The sequence below is a fragment of the Scleropages formosus genome, chromosome 3, assembly GCF_900964775.1.
Source record: "Scleropages formosus chromosome 3, fSclFor1.1, whole genome shotgun sequence".
Classification (NCBI taxonomy): domain Eukaryota; kingdom Metazoa; phylum Chordata; class Actinopteri; order Osteoglossiformes; family Osteoglossidae; genus Scleropages; species Scleropages formosus.
The window spans coordinates 13,526,497-13,543,803 of record NC_041808.1 but is presented as its reverse complement, the minus strand read 5'-3'; the positions used below and the strand labels follow the sequence as shown (position 1 = coordinate 13,543,803).

Genomic DNA, 17,307 nt, shown 5'->3' with positions numbered 1-17,307 from the left:
CCCTCCTCCACGGATACCTGGTGTTGAGTTGCGCTGCGCTTCCCTGCGCTTCCCTGCGCTTCCCTGCGCTTCCCTGCGCTGCTCTGCGCTGCTCTGCGCTGCTCTGCGCTGCTCTGCGCTGCGCTCCTGGCCGCCAGGAGGCGCTGTGTCCGGACACGAACGGCCCGGTTCCCACATAGCAGCCGTGTGGAGGCGGGGCGCCGAGCCCGACTGGATTGCGTCCTGTTTATCGCTTTGTGACTTTGACTCCGTTTGGAAAGTTGGGAACGAACTTATTGGTTTTCGATACAGTCACCGTAACAGTGTAGTGGCGCGCCGCAGTATGTGGTTAGAACGGAAATAAAAGCACTGGACACAGCTGTGGTCTCCAGACGATCTTGTTATAATTATTTTTTATTTATTTTGCTGTTCATGTGAAACAAGATAGGAAAAAAAAGATGCTTCTCCGGGTTTTCTCAAATTTCTGCACAAGGTTTGTACCGCAGAGATTTGAATCAGATTCATGGTGCCGCCGTTTTGCGTTCAAAGTGTCTCCTTCACACACCTCCACAGTCACTCAATGTTCCCTGCCGTGATTTACCAGCCTAAACTAGTACTATGAATGATGAAGTACTGAAGTGTTTTATTTTAATGTGCAGTGCCGTTTGCGGAGATACACCCGTTAATATGATTCAGCTGCCCTATGGATTTTACTGGAGTAATTAGGGTAAAGATGTTGCTTAAGGCGCTACAGCTGGGGATTCGAACCTGTGGTGTTTGGGTGTGAAAGTAGCAGCTCTAACCACTATGGTGCCAGGTGTCCCTACACTCCTTTGTTTGTGTCCCTAATGTCTTCAATATTTGAACACGTAGCTTCCCAAGTCATGTTTCAGCTGATGGACCCTCTGCTGCAAACCGAATGAAATCTGGAGACGCCTTCTTCTGCAGAGTTCTGCTTCGGTATTTCTGTTGTTTTGGTCCAGAGACACTTTTCAAAGTGTTACCCATTTATAGAGCACTGTATTCTTACTGTTCTGGTCCAGGGTAAGTACTGTGATCCGTGGTACTACAGCAAGGCCCTGCCCGGGACTTGAGCCTACAACCTTCCGGTTGCAAGTGTTAGGTTTTTAAAAAAAAAAAAAAAAAACACATCAGAGTGATTCACCCCCCTAGTAGTAAACAACCAGTGTTTTTGAGAACTCGCTGTAGGGTATCCCACACGCAGGGGACAACCGCAGCACTGTCTTGACTGTATCTGAGGGTGTTGTGTTCTTCCTCCTGGCTGCAGGAAGTCGACCCCTAGGCGCATGCTGCTGGCAGCGGTGTCCCTTCTGCTGCTCGTCATCGGGGCTACGCTCTCCGCTTTGCTTCCTGCTGCAGATGATCGCGCGGGCCTTGGGCGCATCGACATCGAGAGGGTCCTGCGGCGACAGGCGAGCGATGACGCACCTCGGCGGGCAGCGAACCCCCCTGCTAACTCCTTCACCATCATCATGCAGACGTACAACCGGACGGACGTTCTGCTGAAGCTGCTCAATCATTACCAGGCGGTACCGCGCCTTCACCAGATCATCATCGTGTGGAATAACGTCGGGGAGACGGCTCCGCAAGAGCTTTGGGAAGCGCTGGGCCCCCACCCGGTGCCGGTGCTCTTCAAAGTGCAGAGCGTCAACCGCATGCGGAACAGAATGCAGCCCTTCCCTGAGCTGGAGACGGACGGTGAGGGCCGCGGTGCCGGGCCTAGGGCTTAAGGCGGGGAGGGACGGGGGTCCCGGTGTTACTGCGGGTTCGATCTTGTGACTCGGATGTCTCAAATCATTCTTCAGAAAGGCAATGAAATGGGTTTGGCGAAGACAGCAAGTCGAATAAAGCGAGTTTCTGGATGCCTGGACCAAAAACATCCCGACTTCCACATTCTCAAACCTAATTCTCTAATAGCCTCGCTCTCGAATGACCTCGTTCTCTAATAGCCCTGATTGTTGGGGATTGTTACCAGCGGTAACGTTTAAGAATTACGGTGATGGTGAAGTGTGAGTACGCTAGCTGGAAACTAGTTTTTTTTTTTTTCCCCCCCCCCCCACGTTTGGCCTTCACCTAAGAACGGGAAACCAGCCAACGTGTCTTCCAGCTCTTCTGCGGCGATTCCCAGAGACGTAGGACATTTTGCTGCTTTGCTTTCGTTCTTCTGTCCCACGCTGATGTTTCCGAAACGGACTCGTACTTTTCGCTTCTCTTTCAGGTTCGGTACGCATCCAGATGGGCAGCTTTGTCTCGCTCGCCTTTAATAAACTCCGCAAGGAACTTTTATTATTGAACGCTAAATATAGAAAGTAACACCATGTTTTGACTGGTTTTGTACTGTTGTTTTTTAAAAAAAAATTTTTTTGTGTTTGCTTTTCTCAACAGCCGTACTGATGCTCGATGATGACACCCTGATCAGTGCACCAGACCTCAGCTTTGCCTTCTCTGTCTGGAAGGTGGAGTATTTGTGTTGACGTGGATTGCGCAATCCCTCATTACATGGCAACACATATCTCATGTCATCACTGTTTTTTTTTTTTTTTTTTTTTTTTCTTTTTTCTCTTTTTTTTTTTTGCAGCAATTTCCTGAGCAAATTGTTGGGTTTGTTCCACGCAAGCATGTGACCACAGCTTCGGGGGTTTATATCTACGGGAGTTACGAGCTCCAGGACCCAGAGGAGGGTGGTGGAGACAGGTATAAATTGAAGAAGCTATAGTGCTGTACAGGTTGGAGGTATGTACCCTGCTCTAGGATACTGCAGAACAATACCACGTAGCATAGTGTTCGGTTGTCAGAGTGTTGCCTTACACTGGAAGGACTCAGGTTTGCATCGCGCTTTGGGTGAGTTTCCTCATTTGATGCAGGAACATTCTTCAGCTGTATAAATAGACGAGTGACTGTAAGTAGCTTAACATTGTGACGTCACTTTAGAGAAAAATGACAACTGAATGAATAAACGTGTGGGATTTGAGCTGGGAGCCCTCGGGTTGCAAGACGGTGCCCTAACCGCTGCGCTTCTTCGTCCTAAAGTGCCGTTTCACCGGGAGTTTAGGAATCGGCCGATGCTTCGCGTTTGATGGGGGACCTGTGTGTTGGGCGTTGCAGGTATTCCATGGTTCTGGTTGGCGCGGCCTTCTTCCACCGCCACTACCTGCAGCTTTTCCGCCATCAGCCTGCCGAGGTGCACGCGCTGGTGGACGAGACGCAGAACTGCGACGACATCGCCATGAACTTTGTCGTAGCGACGCAGCTTGCGCGGCGCGATGACGGGGAGGGGCGTCCCTCGGGCGTGTTCGTGAAGCCCGTGGACGTGCGTAACTTGGAGCGCGACGCCAGCAGCGGCTACGTGGGCATGTGGCACCGCGCCGAGCACATGCTGCAGCGCTCCTATTGCCTCAACCGCCTGGTGCAGATCTACGGGAGCATGCCGCTCCGCTACTCCAATCTGATGCTCTCTCAGTTTGGCTTCCCCAGCTACGGCAACCACAAGACCAGGAACTAGAGGCGGGAGGGAGTCCTTGCGGGCCGCTGACAGACTGTCGCAAACATCGGAATGCAGCGATCGAGCTTTTCTACCGCTCGCTCTTTTTTCTCAAATTTATTAAGAAACCTAAAAATAATAAAGCTCAATGTTTCTTACTGTAATTTTACTTTGACATTATGGTTCAGTATGTAGTTACGTTATTAAATTGTTGCTTTGTTCTTCTCTTTTGAAAAAATGACTTGGTTAACGTGACCGTTCGTGTTCAAGGCAAATGACCAGTTAGAAGGGGGCTTTTCCTGCAATCACTGGGACAAAATATCGCTTTATGTTAAAATGTAAAGTGTTTTTTAAATTGTATACAACATTTTCCCGGCTCTTCAATGAAGCGGATTAGAATTCATCTTTGTAAGCAGAAGCAGAACACATTTTTTTTCATGTGCCATGTCAATAGCTGGAGATTATATTTTATTTAAATAAGGATCCAGTTAATTTTTCTCACTCAGTTACAGTTCAAAATAAGAATAAAGCTGGAATATGTGCTTATTATAAGAATAAGATGCATTGTCTGTGCTCTTCAAGTGGAGAGAAAAAACGTAACTGAGTCGCTGACACTTCTATCTAAATCATCTTGCAGTATTTAATTAATTTATACAGCAGGGTAGTTTGACTGTCAGCAACTTGAGGATAAAGGGTACTACAGTGGGACTTGGAACTTGCAGCCTTCAGCTTGAAACACCTTCTAGCCATAAAAGCTTTATGATAAGTGGAAAGTGCTTGGATTTTTAGGATTTCTCGGTGTTAAGCTGGAAAAAAAGTGGTGTTAAAAGACCAAATGTTCCTGCATGACTACCGGCAGGGAACTAGGCGCGTGTGAGAAGGTAATGTAGTTCTTCAGGAACCCGTGGAAGGTTCAGTGTAGCGTGAGAACACGGGAGGACTGTTTGCTTGTGTGTTTTTCATTTGCCCAGTAACTGGCATCAAAGTACAGGGTGTTAAGTGTTGAGGCGACTCCTCCTGTCGGCCTTTCTCACCGTGTACACGAGACCCTTAAATGAAAAAAGGCGTAGTTGCGCTTCTTGCTGTGTAGTTCTCATGCTATTTACTGAATTACGTTTATTCATTTAGCCGACAATTTTCCCCAAAGCGAGGTACGGCTCAGTAAACTAAAGTGCATTTCACAACAGAGCTCTTTTCACGCTCAGTTTGCGTGAAAATATGCAAAAATAGAATTTCTGTATTTACGGAATCTGCATCTTGATGTTAAGTGTATTGGTTTCTTATGAGTTTGCTATTCTAATATGTATGTTTTATGTATGGTATAAAGCATTGTGGGACAGAATGCAGAGTAACGGTCAGAGATGCTGCGTCTGGACCCATAGATTCAAATCCTGCCTCCAGCTGTAGTACCCTTGAGTAAGGTACTTAACCCTAAATTGCTCCAGTAAAATTAGCCAGCTGTGTAAATGCCTCAATACCTGCAAGTTGCTTTGGAGAAAAGTGTCAGCTAAGTTAATAAATGGGAAGCAATTTCTGTAGAAGGCTTCAGAGAAACAAAGATGGACAAAAATGCATGTTCTCAAAAGTAACTGCCCTTTCCCTCCTGTAGTCGCAGAGGGTACGTTTTCGATTTTCTTACTTTCCACGCCTGTCATTTGACATGAGGTACAAAAGCTCAGTTTGTAACTTTGCGAGGACTGAGGACAATGCAGTTGTGAGCTCCATTTCTTGTCAGAGGGACATTAAAATTTTTCCTCCTTGCGTGAGTTTGCTCAAGGTGAAGATAAGGTCAGGAAGGAAAACTGAGTGAGTTTTGTTATCCCGGAGCTCTGTTTTAGGATATTCTGACTAAATCACATTACAAGACCTAGAAAAATAAATGTACCTAAAGTGCTTTTTTTGGCCTCAAGACTTCTTGAGCGTAACAAAGCCACGAACGCCATCCTACACACGCTTGCCCAAAGAGTGCGGAGTTGAGCATGTGATGCCTGAGAGAAGTAGCACAGATCCATAATATTCAGGATCTTTTTTGGCCTTAAATTTTGTAACCAACTTTAGGGATAGTATGTGACATAGTAATTGGAGCCCAAAAGAAAGAGGGTTCAAATCCTCTTCCCATCACAGCATCCTTGGTGAAGGTACTTAGACTAGATTCACACACACACACACTTTCTGAACCACTTGTCCCATATGGGGTTGCAGGGAGCCAGAGCCTAACCTGGCAACTCAGGGTGTAAGGGACACACCCAGGATGGGACGCTAGTCCATCACAAGGCACCCCAAGTAGGACTCAAACCCCAGACCCACCGGAGAGCAGGACCCGGTCCAAGCCACTGGGCCATTGCACCACCACGTCATGCTGGTGAAGGGTGTCAGCTGAATTAATAATTAATAATAAACAAACAAAATTACTTTCTTTCGACTTACATTGACTTAAAATGTTTCCATGTCATAGCTCTTCATGACGCTTTGTCATCCAAGTTCGTGCTCAATTTGATGTCTCATCTTAAAACCCTTTCCCACTAAAGAATGACCTCAGTATTTTACTTCCCTTGAACTCAGTGTGTGAAAACTGACCTTTTTTTTTTAGATAGATTTCGATTTTTGGAAATCTATCAGATCTGAGGACCACCTTCTTTAAACGGGGTGAATTATGAGAAACCAAGACTTTGAAGAGCGTGGTGTAAACAAACCCACTCTCTCTCTCTCTCTCTCTCTCTCTGGAACTTCCCTGCAATTGTTGGCTGGACCACAGCTGGCTGCGGACCCTGGAACGCGCCATCCGTTCCGTGTGGTGAATTCCTCGTTAACCGGATCAAACAAAGCCGACTTTCCTGTTGGGCGAGAAAACGATTTCGGTGTTTTCGTTAGAAGACTATCAGCACCATACACAGACTCCTGAATCTGGCAGCATTCGCCCACAATATTTACCAGAGTGGAACACGGCCCGTTTATAAGAAAGCCTTTAACCGTCTTGCAGCGTGTGAGGGAACCCATCTCTGAGGATTTCACTCGCGTCAGCCGATGCCGAAACATCTCTCTCACCGCTACGGCTGCAGCAAACAAGAAATCCACATTAGTTAGGCGGAGGCCTTCACTCTACTTGCACCTTCGAACACATTTCTTTCTAGACCCTTGTAGGCAATATTCACAGTCACATAACCAGAGGATGCAGTTTATGAGACTGAAGCTCTTAGCAGTGTTTAAATTCGTATTTAAACAGTGCTTGAACTGCTTCAACGCACTCTTCAACCTCCATCTGATGGGAAAACCTGCTGGTGTCTGTCCTTTCAAACTTGCTGTGCTGCAGAATGTGAACCCTGAACTGCTCTTAACTGCTTGACACAAAACTGCCGCAAGAAAAGAACACTGCTTTCTCTCTTTTCAAAATATCCTCTCTCGCTACATGGACACCCTTCTGTTATTTCAGAAATTTCCGTGTAAGAAAAGGTCGGGACTCAGTTTCGGAGGTGCAGTGCACAATCATGTTGGCAGAGCCACGTGTTTCCTAATGCCAGTGTCAGAATCCAACAGTTCCAGATTCCATTTACATTTATTCCCTTAGCAGACGCTTTTCTCCAAAGCGACTTACAACAAACACTATGTAGTGTTACTAGCCCCCACACATTATTCACCAAGGTTATTTACACTGCTAGATACACTACTTACACTGGGTCACTCATCCATACATCAGTGAAACATACTCTCTGTCCCTCGCACACCATGGGTGAACCTGACCAGCATGTCTTTGGACTGTGGGAGGAAACCAGAGCACCTAGAGGAAACCCACACAGACAGGGAGAGAACATGCAAGCTCCACACAGACTGAGCAGGGATCAAACCCACATTCTCTTACACCACCCAGGCGCTGTGGCACAGCAGTGCTAGTTGCTGTGCCACCAGGCTTACGATGAGAGTGTGAGAGACCATCTGGACTGCAGTTTCAGTAGGAACTGCTGGTTGCCATGTGGGGTGAAATGCTTTACTTTTCACAAATGCTTTCAGAGACTGCGAAATTTGTTTCAATTCAGTTCACACACACACTGTCTGAAACCACTTGTCCCAGGTGGGATTGCATCAAACCAGAGCCAAACCCAGCAACAGAGGGCACAAAGCTGGAGGGGGAGGGGAGACACCCAGGACAGAACACCAATCCATCACAAGGCTCAAACCCCAGACCCACCGGAGAGCAGGACCTGGCCAAACCCACTACACTACCGCACCCCCCAATTCAATTCAATTCAATTCAATTCACACACACACACACACACACACACACACACACACACACACACACACACACACACACACACACACACACACATTTCAGAACCGCTTGTCCCATACGGGGTCACGGGGAACCGGAGCCTACCCGGCAACACAGGGCGTAAGGCCGGAGGGGGAGGGGACACACCCAGGACGGGATGCCAGTCCGTCGCAAGGCACCCCAAGCGGGACTCGAACCCCAGACCCACCGGAGAGCAGGACGGAGGTCCAACCCACTGCGCCACCGCACCCCCCTTAATTCACTTCAATTCAATTCATTTTTATAGCACACTCTTTGCCCCAGATGGAGGAGTTTAAGTGTCTTGGGGTCTTGTTCACGAGTGAGGGAAGGGAGAGTGAGATCGGCCACAGACCGGGAGCAGCGGCAGCAGTAATGCGGTCGCTGTACTGGACTGTAGTGCTGAAGGGGAAGCTGAGCCATAAGGCAAAGGTCTCCATGTACTGGTCGATCTACGTCCCTACCCTCACCTATATTCAGGAACTTTGGGTAATGACCGAAAGAATAAGATCGCGATACAAGCGGCCGAAATGAGTTTTCTCTTCAGGGTGTTGGGACTCATTCTCCGTGACAGGGTGAGGAGTTCAGACATCCAGGAGGAACTCAGAGTAGAGCCGCCACTCCTCCACATTGAGAGGAGCCAACTGAGGTGGTCCGGGCATCTGGTAAGGGTGCCCCCTGGGCGCCTCCCTTTGGAGGTATAGCGGGCACGGCCAACTGGGATGAGGCCTTGAGGCTGGCCCAGGACCCGCCGGAGGGATTATATCTCCCAGTTGGCCTGGGAACGGCTGGGGATCCCCCAGGTTGAGCTGGAGGAAGTTGCCTTTCTGCCCTCGCTGTTGCCACCATGACCCTAGAAGGACAAGCAGGATAGAAAATGGATGGATGGATGGATGGATGGACTCTTTTCGGGAGAGATTTGCTTTATTAAAGTCCCCGAGAATGATTATAACAGAGTCCGGGTGTTGTTGCTCTGTGTCAGTGATCTGGTCGCCCAGCTGCTGAAGCGCTGCGTGAACTGCCAAAATACAGACAGCATATTACATGTCCCACCAGAGACAGTAATATTTTGGACCACTGCTACACCACGGTAAAGGATGCATACCACTCTGTTCCACGGGCAGCTTTGGGGCTCTCTGATCACTGCCTGGTTCATCTTATACCGACCTACAGGCAGAAACTGAAATCAGCTAAACCTGTAATAAGAACTGTTAAAAGATGGACTGGGGAAGCAGAGCAGGACTTACAAGCCTGCTTCGAGTGCACTGACTGGAGTGTTTTTGAGGCTGCTGCTAGCGATCTGGATGAGCTCACAGACTCTGTAACATCATATGTCAGTTTCTGTGAGGATATGTGCATCCCTACCAGGACTCATTTAACATACAACAATGACAAACCGTGGTTCACTGCAAAACTCAGACAGCTTCGTCAGGCCAAAGAAGACGCCTACAAGAACGGGGACAGAGTCTTGTATAAACAGGCCAAAAACACACTGGCAAAGGAGATCAGAGTGGCTAAGAGAAACTACTCTGAAAAGCTGAAGAAACAGTTTTCAGCCAATGATCCTGCGTCGGTGTGGAAAGGCATGAAAGACATCACAAATTACAAGACACCACCCCCCGGCACCGTGTCAACTCAACAACTAGCCGACGATTTGAATGAGTTTTATTGCAGGTTTGATAAACCCTGCCTCACACCCTACACCCATTCAGACCCTCTCTCCACCAATCACTTAACAACTCAAGTAACCCCCACCTCCCCCCCTCCTGTACCTTTGATCTGCGAAGAGGAGGTGCGTCGGGTCTTCATCAAACAGAAGACAAGGAAAGCACCAGGCCCAGACGGTGTCTCACCGGCCTGCCTAAAAACCTGTGCTGACCAGCTGGCCCCTATCTTCTCAAAGATCTTCAACAGATCACTGGAGATGTGCGAAGTTCCTTCCTGCTTCAAACGCTCCACCATCATCCCCATCCCAAAGAAACCCAAGATCACAGGACTTAATGACTACAGACCTGTCGCCTTAACATCTGTGGTCATGAAGTCACTTGAAAAACTGGTGTTGGACTACCTGAAAGACATCACTGGACCCTTGCTGGACCCCCTGCAGTTTGCTTACCGAGCAAACAGGTCTGTGGATGATGCAGTCAACATGGGACTGCACTACATTCTGCAACATCTGGACAAACCAGGGACTTATGCGAGAATCCTGTTCGTGGACTTCAGCTCAGCCTTCAACACCATCATCCCACACCTCCTCCTGTCCAAATTAACCCAACTCTCTGTGCCCACCTCCATCTGTCAGTGGATCACCAACTTTCTGACAGACAGGCAGCAGATAGTGAGGCTGGGAAAATTCTCATCCGAAACTCGCACAATCAGTACCGGAGCCCCCCAGGGATGTGTGCTCTCCCCACTGCTCTTCTCCCTGTACACCAACGACTGCACCGCGAAAGACCCCTCTGTCAAACTCCTGAAGTTTGCAGACGACACCACACTCATCGGCCTCATCCGGAATGGCGACGAGTCTGCCTATAGACAGGAGGTCCAAGAGCTGGCTGTCTGGTGCAGTCATAACAACCTGGAGCTGAACACGCTCAAAACAGTGGAGATGATCGTAGACTTCAGGAGAAACACCTCAGCATTATCCCCACTCACCATCATGAACAGCACTGTGGCAACAGTGGAGTCATTCAGGTTCCTGGCCACCACCATCTCACAGGACCTGAAGTGGGAGCCCCACATAGACTCCATTGTGAAGAAGGCCCAGCAGAGGTTGTACTTCCTTCGCCAGCTGAGGAAGTTCAACCTGCCACAGGAGCTACTGCTGCAATTCTACTCTGCAGTCATTGAGTCCGTCCTCTGCACCTCTATAACTGTCTGGTTCGGCTCAGCTACGAAGTCAGACATCAGAAGACTGCAGCGGATAGTTCGGACTGCTGGAAGAATCATCGGCACATCCCCCCCAGCTCTCCAAGAACTGCACTCGTCCAGAGTCAGTAAAAGGGCGAGCAAAATCATTCTAGACCCCTCACATCCAGGCCACTTCCTCTTCGAACCCTTGCCATCTGGCCGGCGCTACAGAGCACTGTGCACCAGGACAGCCAGGCATAAGAAAAGTTTCTTTCCTCAGGCCATCTACCTCATGAACACCTAAATCTCTCACCTAGAGAGTAAACCGTGCAATACATAATGCTATTTATATTTATAACTATTTATCACATTTCTCCTACACTCCCTTGCATTTGTATCTAGCGACTATTTTTGTACTATTTTTGTATATTGGGTACTTTATATTTTTTAATATTTTTTGTCCCTTGCTCGCGTGCTCTATCTTCTCATCTGTGTCTTGTCACTGTCATTCTGTCTGTGCTGTGGTGGTTCCTGTCACCAGGACAAATTCCTTGTATGTGCGAACATACTTGGCAATAAAGCTCGTTCTGATTCTGATTCTGATTCTGATTCTGATTCACGCAGTGACACAGAATGCTTTAACACAGGCATAAGACAAGAAAAACAAACACATCACACAGAAGACAGCTGACTACCTACTATAATAATATAACACCTGTATGGAGCTATTAGCATGCCTACTGGTTACGGAGGAAAGGAATAAAAACTCCAAACCAAAAATTGAGGGAATAAAAAACTTCTGGGGGTCCAAGGGCCAGTGGCTACCCACCCCTCCTGGATTAAGTAACAGTTCTAAGCCAATTAATGAGTCATAATGATATTGTTGCTGTATAGTACCTTAAATTTCCAGCTCAGCATGGTACATCTCGTACCATGAAAAGATAAATTAAACGATTGTATTATTAAACAATAAATTTATTATTGTTTATTTATTTAGTTAATGTTTTCCTTCAAAGCAACTTACAATGTTTGGTTTGCACACAAAGTTACTTAAAATTATTTGCCCATTTATACACCTGGGCTAATTAACCCCATGCTATTTTTGTAATAGTCCAATCCCTATTATTGTTTCACTACCAATATGCAAATTAAATTCCTTAAGAAAAAAAATATTATGAATATAAATGCTTTTATTTCCTTGGGTGTGTCGTGCACAGCTGCACCCAGAGGATTCTTCTGCATAACAAGAAACTGCATAATATATGACAGAAATAGAATAAAAGCCACATTGCAACAAACTTCTCAGAAACAAAATAAATTAGTTATATTCACTTATTCATTCACTTACTCACTTTATGTCATAAGGAACAGCAATCTGGAGCCTAGAGACAGAGGGTGCGAGATTAACTAGGGAATACCCAAGCTTTGACTGTCTTTCTATACCACTTTAAGCTGTACTATAAATAAATAAGAAATGATCAAATTCTCAATAATTAAAAAGGTGCAGGAGAAAGGTTTAGTGAATGGTGGAATATATTCATTTTATAAAACAGACACAACAGGCCAGTGGAAATATGATGAAGATTTAGTGGAGGCCAGTCATGCTCAACGAGATAAAGCCTGACCTTCTGCTAAGTGCAGGAAATACCCCCTAGATCCGCTCTGGCTCTGGATCCTACGGCTCTCCCTGGCTCTGAAACCCATCCTAATTCAAATTCACAAACAGACCGTTTGTCTTCTAGATAGACTCCATTCTATGATGAGCTAGTTAATTAAACTATGAAGTGAAAAAAAACTGGTTACTTTGAAAAGAGAAGGCCCCGTGTTCCTTTTATTAATGTGCAGGAAAAATTGGCCCTGTAGCCTCCATACTGAAAAAAAACATAATAAGGGCGACACTCATAGTATTTGCAGTATTTGTTTATTTATCGTGAGGAAGACATTGAGGAAGGCTTTGGCCAAAACACATTCATGGTAAAATTTTCTCTTCTCCTCTCTTAGTCAGCTTGGGCTCAAAGAAGCAGAACTAAGATGGTTTGAGTCCTACCTATCTGACAGATCCTGTCAAGTGATCTGGCAGGGCTCCTGTTCTTACTTTTACATGTATTTATTTAGCAGACACTTTTCTCCAAAGCAACTTCCAATGAACTCTATGTAGTGTCATCAGCTCACACACCTTATTCACTGTGGTGACTTACACTGCTAGATACACTACTTACAATGGGTCACTCATCCATACATCAGTGGAACACACTCTCTCACTCTCACACACTATGGGTGAACCTGAATAGCATGTCTTTGGACTCTGGGAGGAAACCCAAGCAGACAGGGGGAGAATATGCAAACTCCACACAGGCTGAGCAGGGATCAAACCCACATCCTCTCGCACCACCCAGGCACTGTGAGACAGCAGTGCTACTTGCTGTGCTGCCATGTCACCTTCTCCTCTGACTCTCTCAACTGGTGTCCCACAGGGCTCAGTAGTGGGTCCTCTTCTCTTCTCGATCTACACCTCCTCCCTCGGCCCGGTCATAGCCTCCCATGGATTCAAATACCACTGCTATGCTGATGATACCCAGCCGTTCCTCTCCTTTCCAAATGGAGCATCAGACATTTCCACATCCATTGCTGCCTGCCTGTCGGACATCTCTGCACAGATGTCTGATCACCACCTCCAACTCAACCTCTCCAAAACAGAGATTCTTCACCTCCCAGCTGGTCTGTCCTCCTGTCACGATCTATCGATCAAACTGGACAACTCGCTCATTTTGCCTACCTCCTCGCTTAAGAGTCTGGGAGTGATGATTGACTCAAGTTTATCTTTCCCTCAGCACATTGAAGCCACAACCCGGTCCTGCAGGTACATCCTGCATAATATTCACAGGATCCGCCCTTACCTCACGACAGACTCTGCTTGACTACTTGTCCAGGCCATGGTGACATCCCGTCTGGACTACTGGAACTCTCTCCCGTCTGGCCTTCACGCTACTGCCATCAAACCTCTGCAGCTGATACAGAACGCTGCTGCACGAGTTGTGTTTGATTTGCTAAAACGTTTCAATGTATCTCCTCTACTCATTTATCTGCACTGGCTTCCTGTAGCTGCCCGGATCAGATTTAAGACCCTGGTTATGGCCTACAAATGCATCAATAGAACTGCTCCGAGCTATTTACAGGACTTGATCATTTGCTACACGCCAACCAGACTTCTTTGCTCATCTGCTTTTGCTCGCTTGGTGGTCCCGCACACGAAAAGTAAAGCACTGAGGTTCTCGGTTCTGGCTCCGTTGCGGTGGAGCGACCTCCTCCTCTCGCTCAGAACTGCTGAGTCTTTGTCCACATTTAAAAAGGGTCTTAAAACTCATCTTTTCCGGGCCCACTTTGCCCATGATCTTTTAAGCTCACATAAGGTATAATTGTTCATGCCCATAAGGCACACATGTTCATGATCATGCTCGGATCCGTTCTTTACAGAGCCACTCCTACAATGTAACGTAAATGTTTATATGTATCTCAAAAAAAATACTACTAGGAAGGTGATTAGGAATTGATGATATAATTTAAAGTTTTATTCAGCTACTTGTGTGATGAACGTCGGTGTACATGGTGAAGGAAACTAACTGTACTAAAGAGTCACATCTGCAACTATGTCTCTTTCTCCTATAGTAATGCACAAATTGTATTTTCTATGAGATGTACATCACTTTGCAGAAAGGCTTCTGCTAAATGAATACATGTAAATGTAAATGCAAAATTTCACCTTGGTGTTCGCAACACCGTGAGTGCTGGCCTCGTTCTACTTTGTTGAGGTAAGTGAGCAAAGAAATCGATCAATAAAAACAAAAATAGGCAACCTAAAGGTGATGAAAGGAAATGTACCAGTGTGTCCCCTACCAAGAACTTCTCAAACAAACAAGGCCCAGTGAAGGAACTCAGGAAGCACAGCGAGTTTGGCAGGAACACCCCCTCACGTCTCGCACGAATGCCGGTTTACACCCACTCGCTCACTTGAACATTGTGCCTCTGCTTTTCAGAACCATAGACCCTACGGCAGCAGAAAGTGTAGAGGTTCACAACATTGCCTTACACTTATTTTTGAACCCCACATTCTGCTGCAGTACTCATGAGCAAGGTATGCTGTAAGACAACAGAGCTACTCGCTGTGCCACTGTGTATAACATTCTTAAATCGAAATAAAGAGGATGAGCTTAATTTTATATAAAGATCATATTATGATGTCACACAAAATAGTTCAGTTCAAGGTAAAGGTTGGTTAGCTATTGTGGCAGCAGGGGAGGGGAGAGGAAGGGAGGGGTGCTGCAGGTAGCTCCTTTGGGATCCTAGGAGTCTGTGGCATTTTAAAATCTGCTGCCTTCTTTTTGCACCAGTTGCTTGGGGATGGTATAAAACTTTCAACGAGCGTCTATGAAAAAACTCAGTTTTGGAACTGCAGTCATAAGTCCTGCAAGAGGGGACAGTCACTTTATAAGGAATTGCATGTATTGTTCCAAAAAACAGTTGAATTTACGCACTACGGAAATCCTTACATCTGCCAAATGTAAACATATCCAGTTTAACGGAAGAAGGAGATGTTTATTTCCAGAGGTCTTTGCATGCTGAATGAAAATGTTATTGATTGTCTTATCATTAACTGTATGTGAATTGTCATTGCTGCTCTGTCCCCAGCCTGATGGCCGAATGATGGCCGATGGCTCAAACTCAAGCTGAACCTTAAAGGTTGTTTATACCTAGTCTGTTTTTTGTATGGTATATTACTTGTGTATTATTTAGCTTTGCACAACCCATAATGACCCATCAGTCATTATTATCTACTCTCAGACCATGGTGGACTTGACCCATTTGACAGTAACAGAATATAAGAAAAATTTTATGTAATCTTTTTTGCATTTTCCATTCACTTTTGTTGGATTAATCATACTTTTGGCATTAGTTTGTACTATATGTAAGTTTTTGGAAAAATATTCTTGAAATTAGCAAATTTTGGTGAATTCTGGAACCGGGTTCCAAGCACCAAATATTCCAGTTCTTTTTACAAGCTGATGCTTGCTATAATGTTGAGGTACTTTCTAGAATGTTCTGGTGCCTTCTAGAATCTCTCAATGGCTGTAAAGTACCAAACTAAAACTAACACTGTAGAAAAACTAGTGTTATTTTTGTACTGTAATCACACACACACATTTCAGAACCGCTTGTCCCATACAGGGTCACGGGGAACCGGAGCCTACCCGGCAGTACAGGGCGTAAGGCCGGAGGGGGAGGGGACACACCCAGGACGGGACGCCAGTCCATCACAAGGCACCCCAAGCAGGACTTGAACCCCAGACCCACTGGAGAGCAGGACCCGGTCCAACCCACTGTGCCACCACACCCCCTCATACTCTAATCAGTAAACTTTAATAATCAATAATAATCAACGCAAGAATTGACATAACTAAGAATTCTGAAAAATTTTGTTGCATTGTGAAACAATCACTTCAAAAAATCTCTCATGTTCAGATTATAACTTGAGAGTCACGTACTTTCTCTCTGAAACCACTTGTACCAAGGCAAACCAGAGCCTAACCCGGCAACACAGGGAGCAGGGGGAGGGGACAGCAGTCTTTCGCAAGACATCCCAAGCAGGACTCGAACCCCTGACCCACCAGAGAGGAAGAATCAGCCCGCGCCCCTGTGTCCCCGCACCCTCCAGCTTGAGAGTCATTTACTGAATTGCCAAAGTAGTTGTGTGACCCATGGGTTCCTAGTTTTGTCATGTTCTAGGAATTAGACTTCACTCTCGGAAATTTATCTCCTTTTTAATTTAAAAAATAAAACATTTATATATTATATTTTACAATTTGCTATTAATATATCAACATCCAGCAGTTAAACATGTCCACATTAGATCTTATTACAAACATAAAGACATTTCAACTGGACATTTATATCAACATTTAATCCTTACCTGGATGGCTAACAGTGCATTTCTAGGGTTTTATAATAAAATAGAAATAAAAAACTCCCTTAGAACTGTAGATTGTGGCTGTTTCAAGGGAGCTGAAAAAACCCAAAAACTTTGACCTGCAGATGCATCTGCATTAAATACTTGAAACGTAATCCAGGAACACACATCAAGAAACTCACAAAGCAGGAAACAAAAAACCTACATCGGCACACACAAAACAGTTTGAATAGTTCTACAAAACTAAATTCAGATTTGCTTATATTACAGTGGTTTTTTCCTTGATGAGTTAAATTCTCAAATAGTAGAAGACCAGCATTTATTTACATTTATTACAGTACATTTGCAGCCATGGAACTGCTTCACACACACACACACATTTTCAGAACCGCTTGTCTCATACAGGGTCACGGGGGAACCAGAGCCTACCCGGCAACCCAGGGAGTAAGGCCGGAGGGGGAGGGGACACACCCAGGACAAGACGGCAGTCTGTCGCAAGGCACCCCAAGCAGGACTTGAACCCCAGACCCACAGGAGAACAGGACTGTGGTCCAACCCACTGCACCACCGCGCCCCCTCAGAATTGCTTCAGTTTCCTATAAATTGGCAACAGCTTTTGTGATGTTCACTTATTTACTTAGGGAGTTCCTTCAACTCCATTCGGGTTCATAATATTTGCCAGAAGAACTTAAAAAAGAGACTTCTTCAAAGAAGAATACCTGAGACATT

General features: G+C 46.0%; 2 protein-coding genes across 2 annotated transcripts in view; one reads left to right on the top strand and one right to left on the bottom strand.

Moving 5' to 3' along the window:
- The first annotated feature begins 190 nt into the window (after positions 1 to 190).
- On the top strand, positions 191 to 3,919 carry extl2 (exostosin-like glycosyltransferase 2). Its single transcript, XM_018753324.2, has 5 exons — positions 191 to 472; positions 1,268 to 1,698; positions 2,386 to 2,456; positions 2,579 to 2,694; positions 3,106 to 3,919. Exons 1-5 carry the CDS (start codon positions 438 to 440, stop codon positions 3,500 to 3,502), a joined length of 1,050 nt encoding a protein of 349 aa, XP_018608840.1. The 5' UTR covers positions 191 to 437; the 3' UTR covers positions 3,503 to 3,919.
- A 13,180-nt stretch (positions 3,920 to 17,099) lies between these two features.
- LOC108935098 (vascular cell adhesion protein 1-like) overlaps positions 17,100 to 17,307 on the bottom strand; it is a 7,130-nt gene continuing 6,922 nt past the window's right edge. Inside the window, exon 12 of the mRNA XM_029250575.1 lies at positions 17,100 to 17,307. This exon is cut by the window's right edge and continues 338 nt beyond it. The gene's annotated coding sequence lies outside the window, so the exon portion shown is untranslated.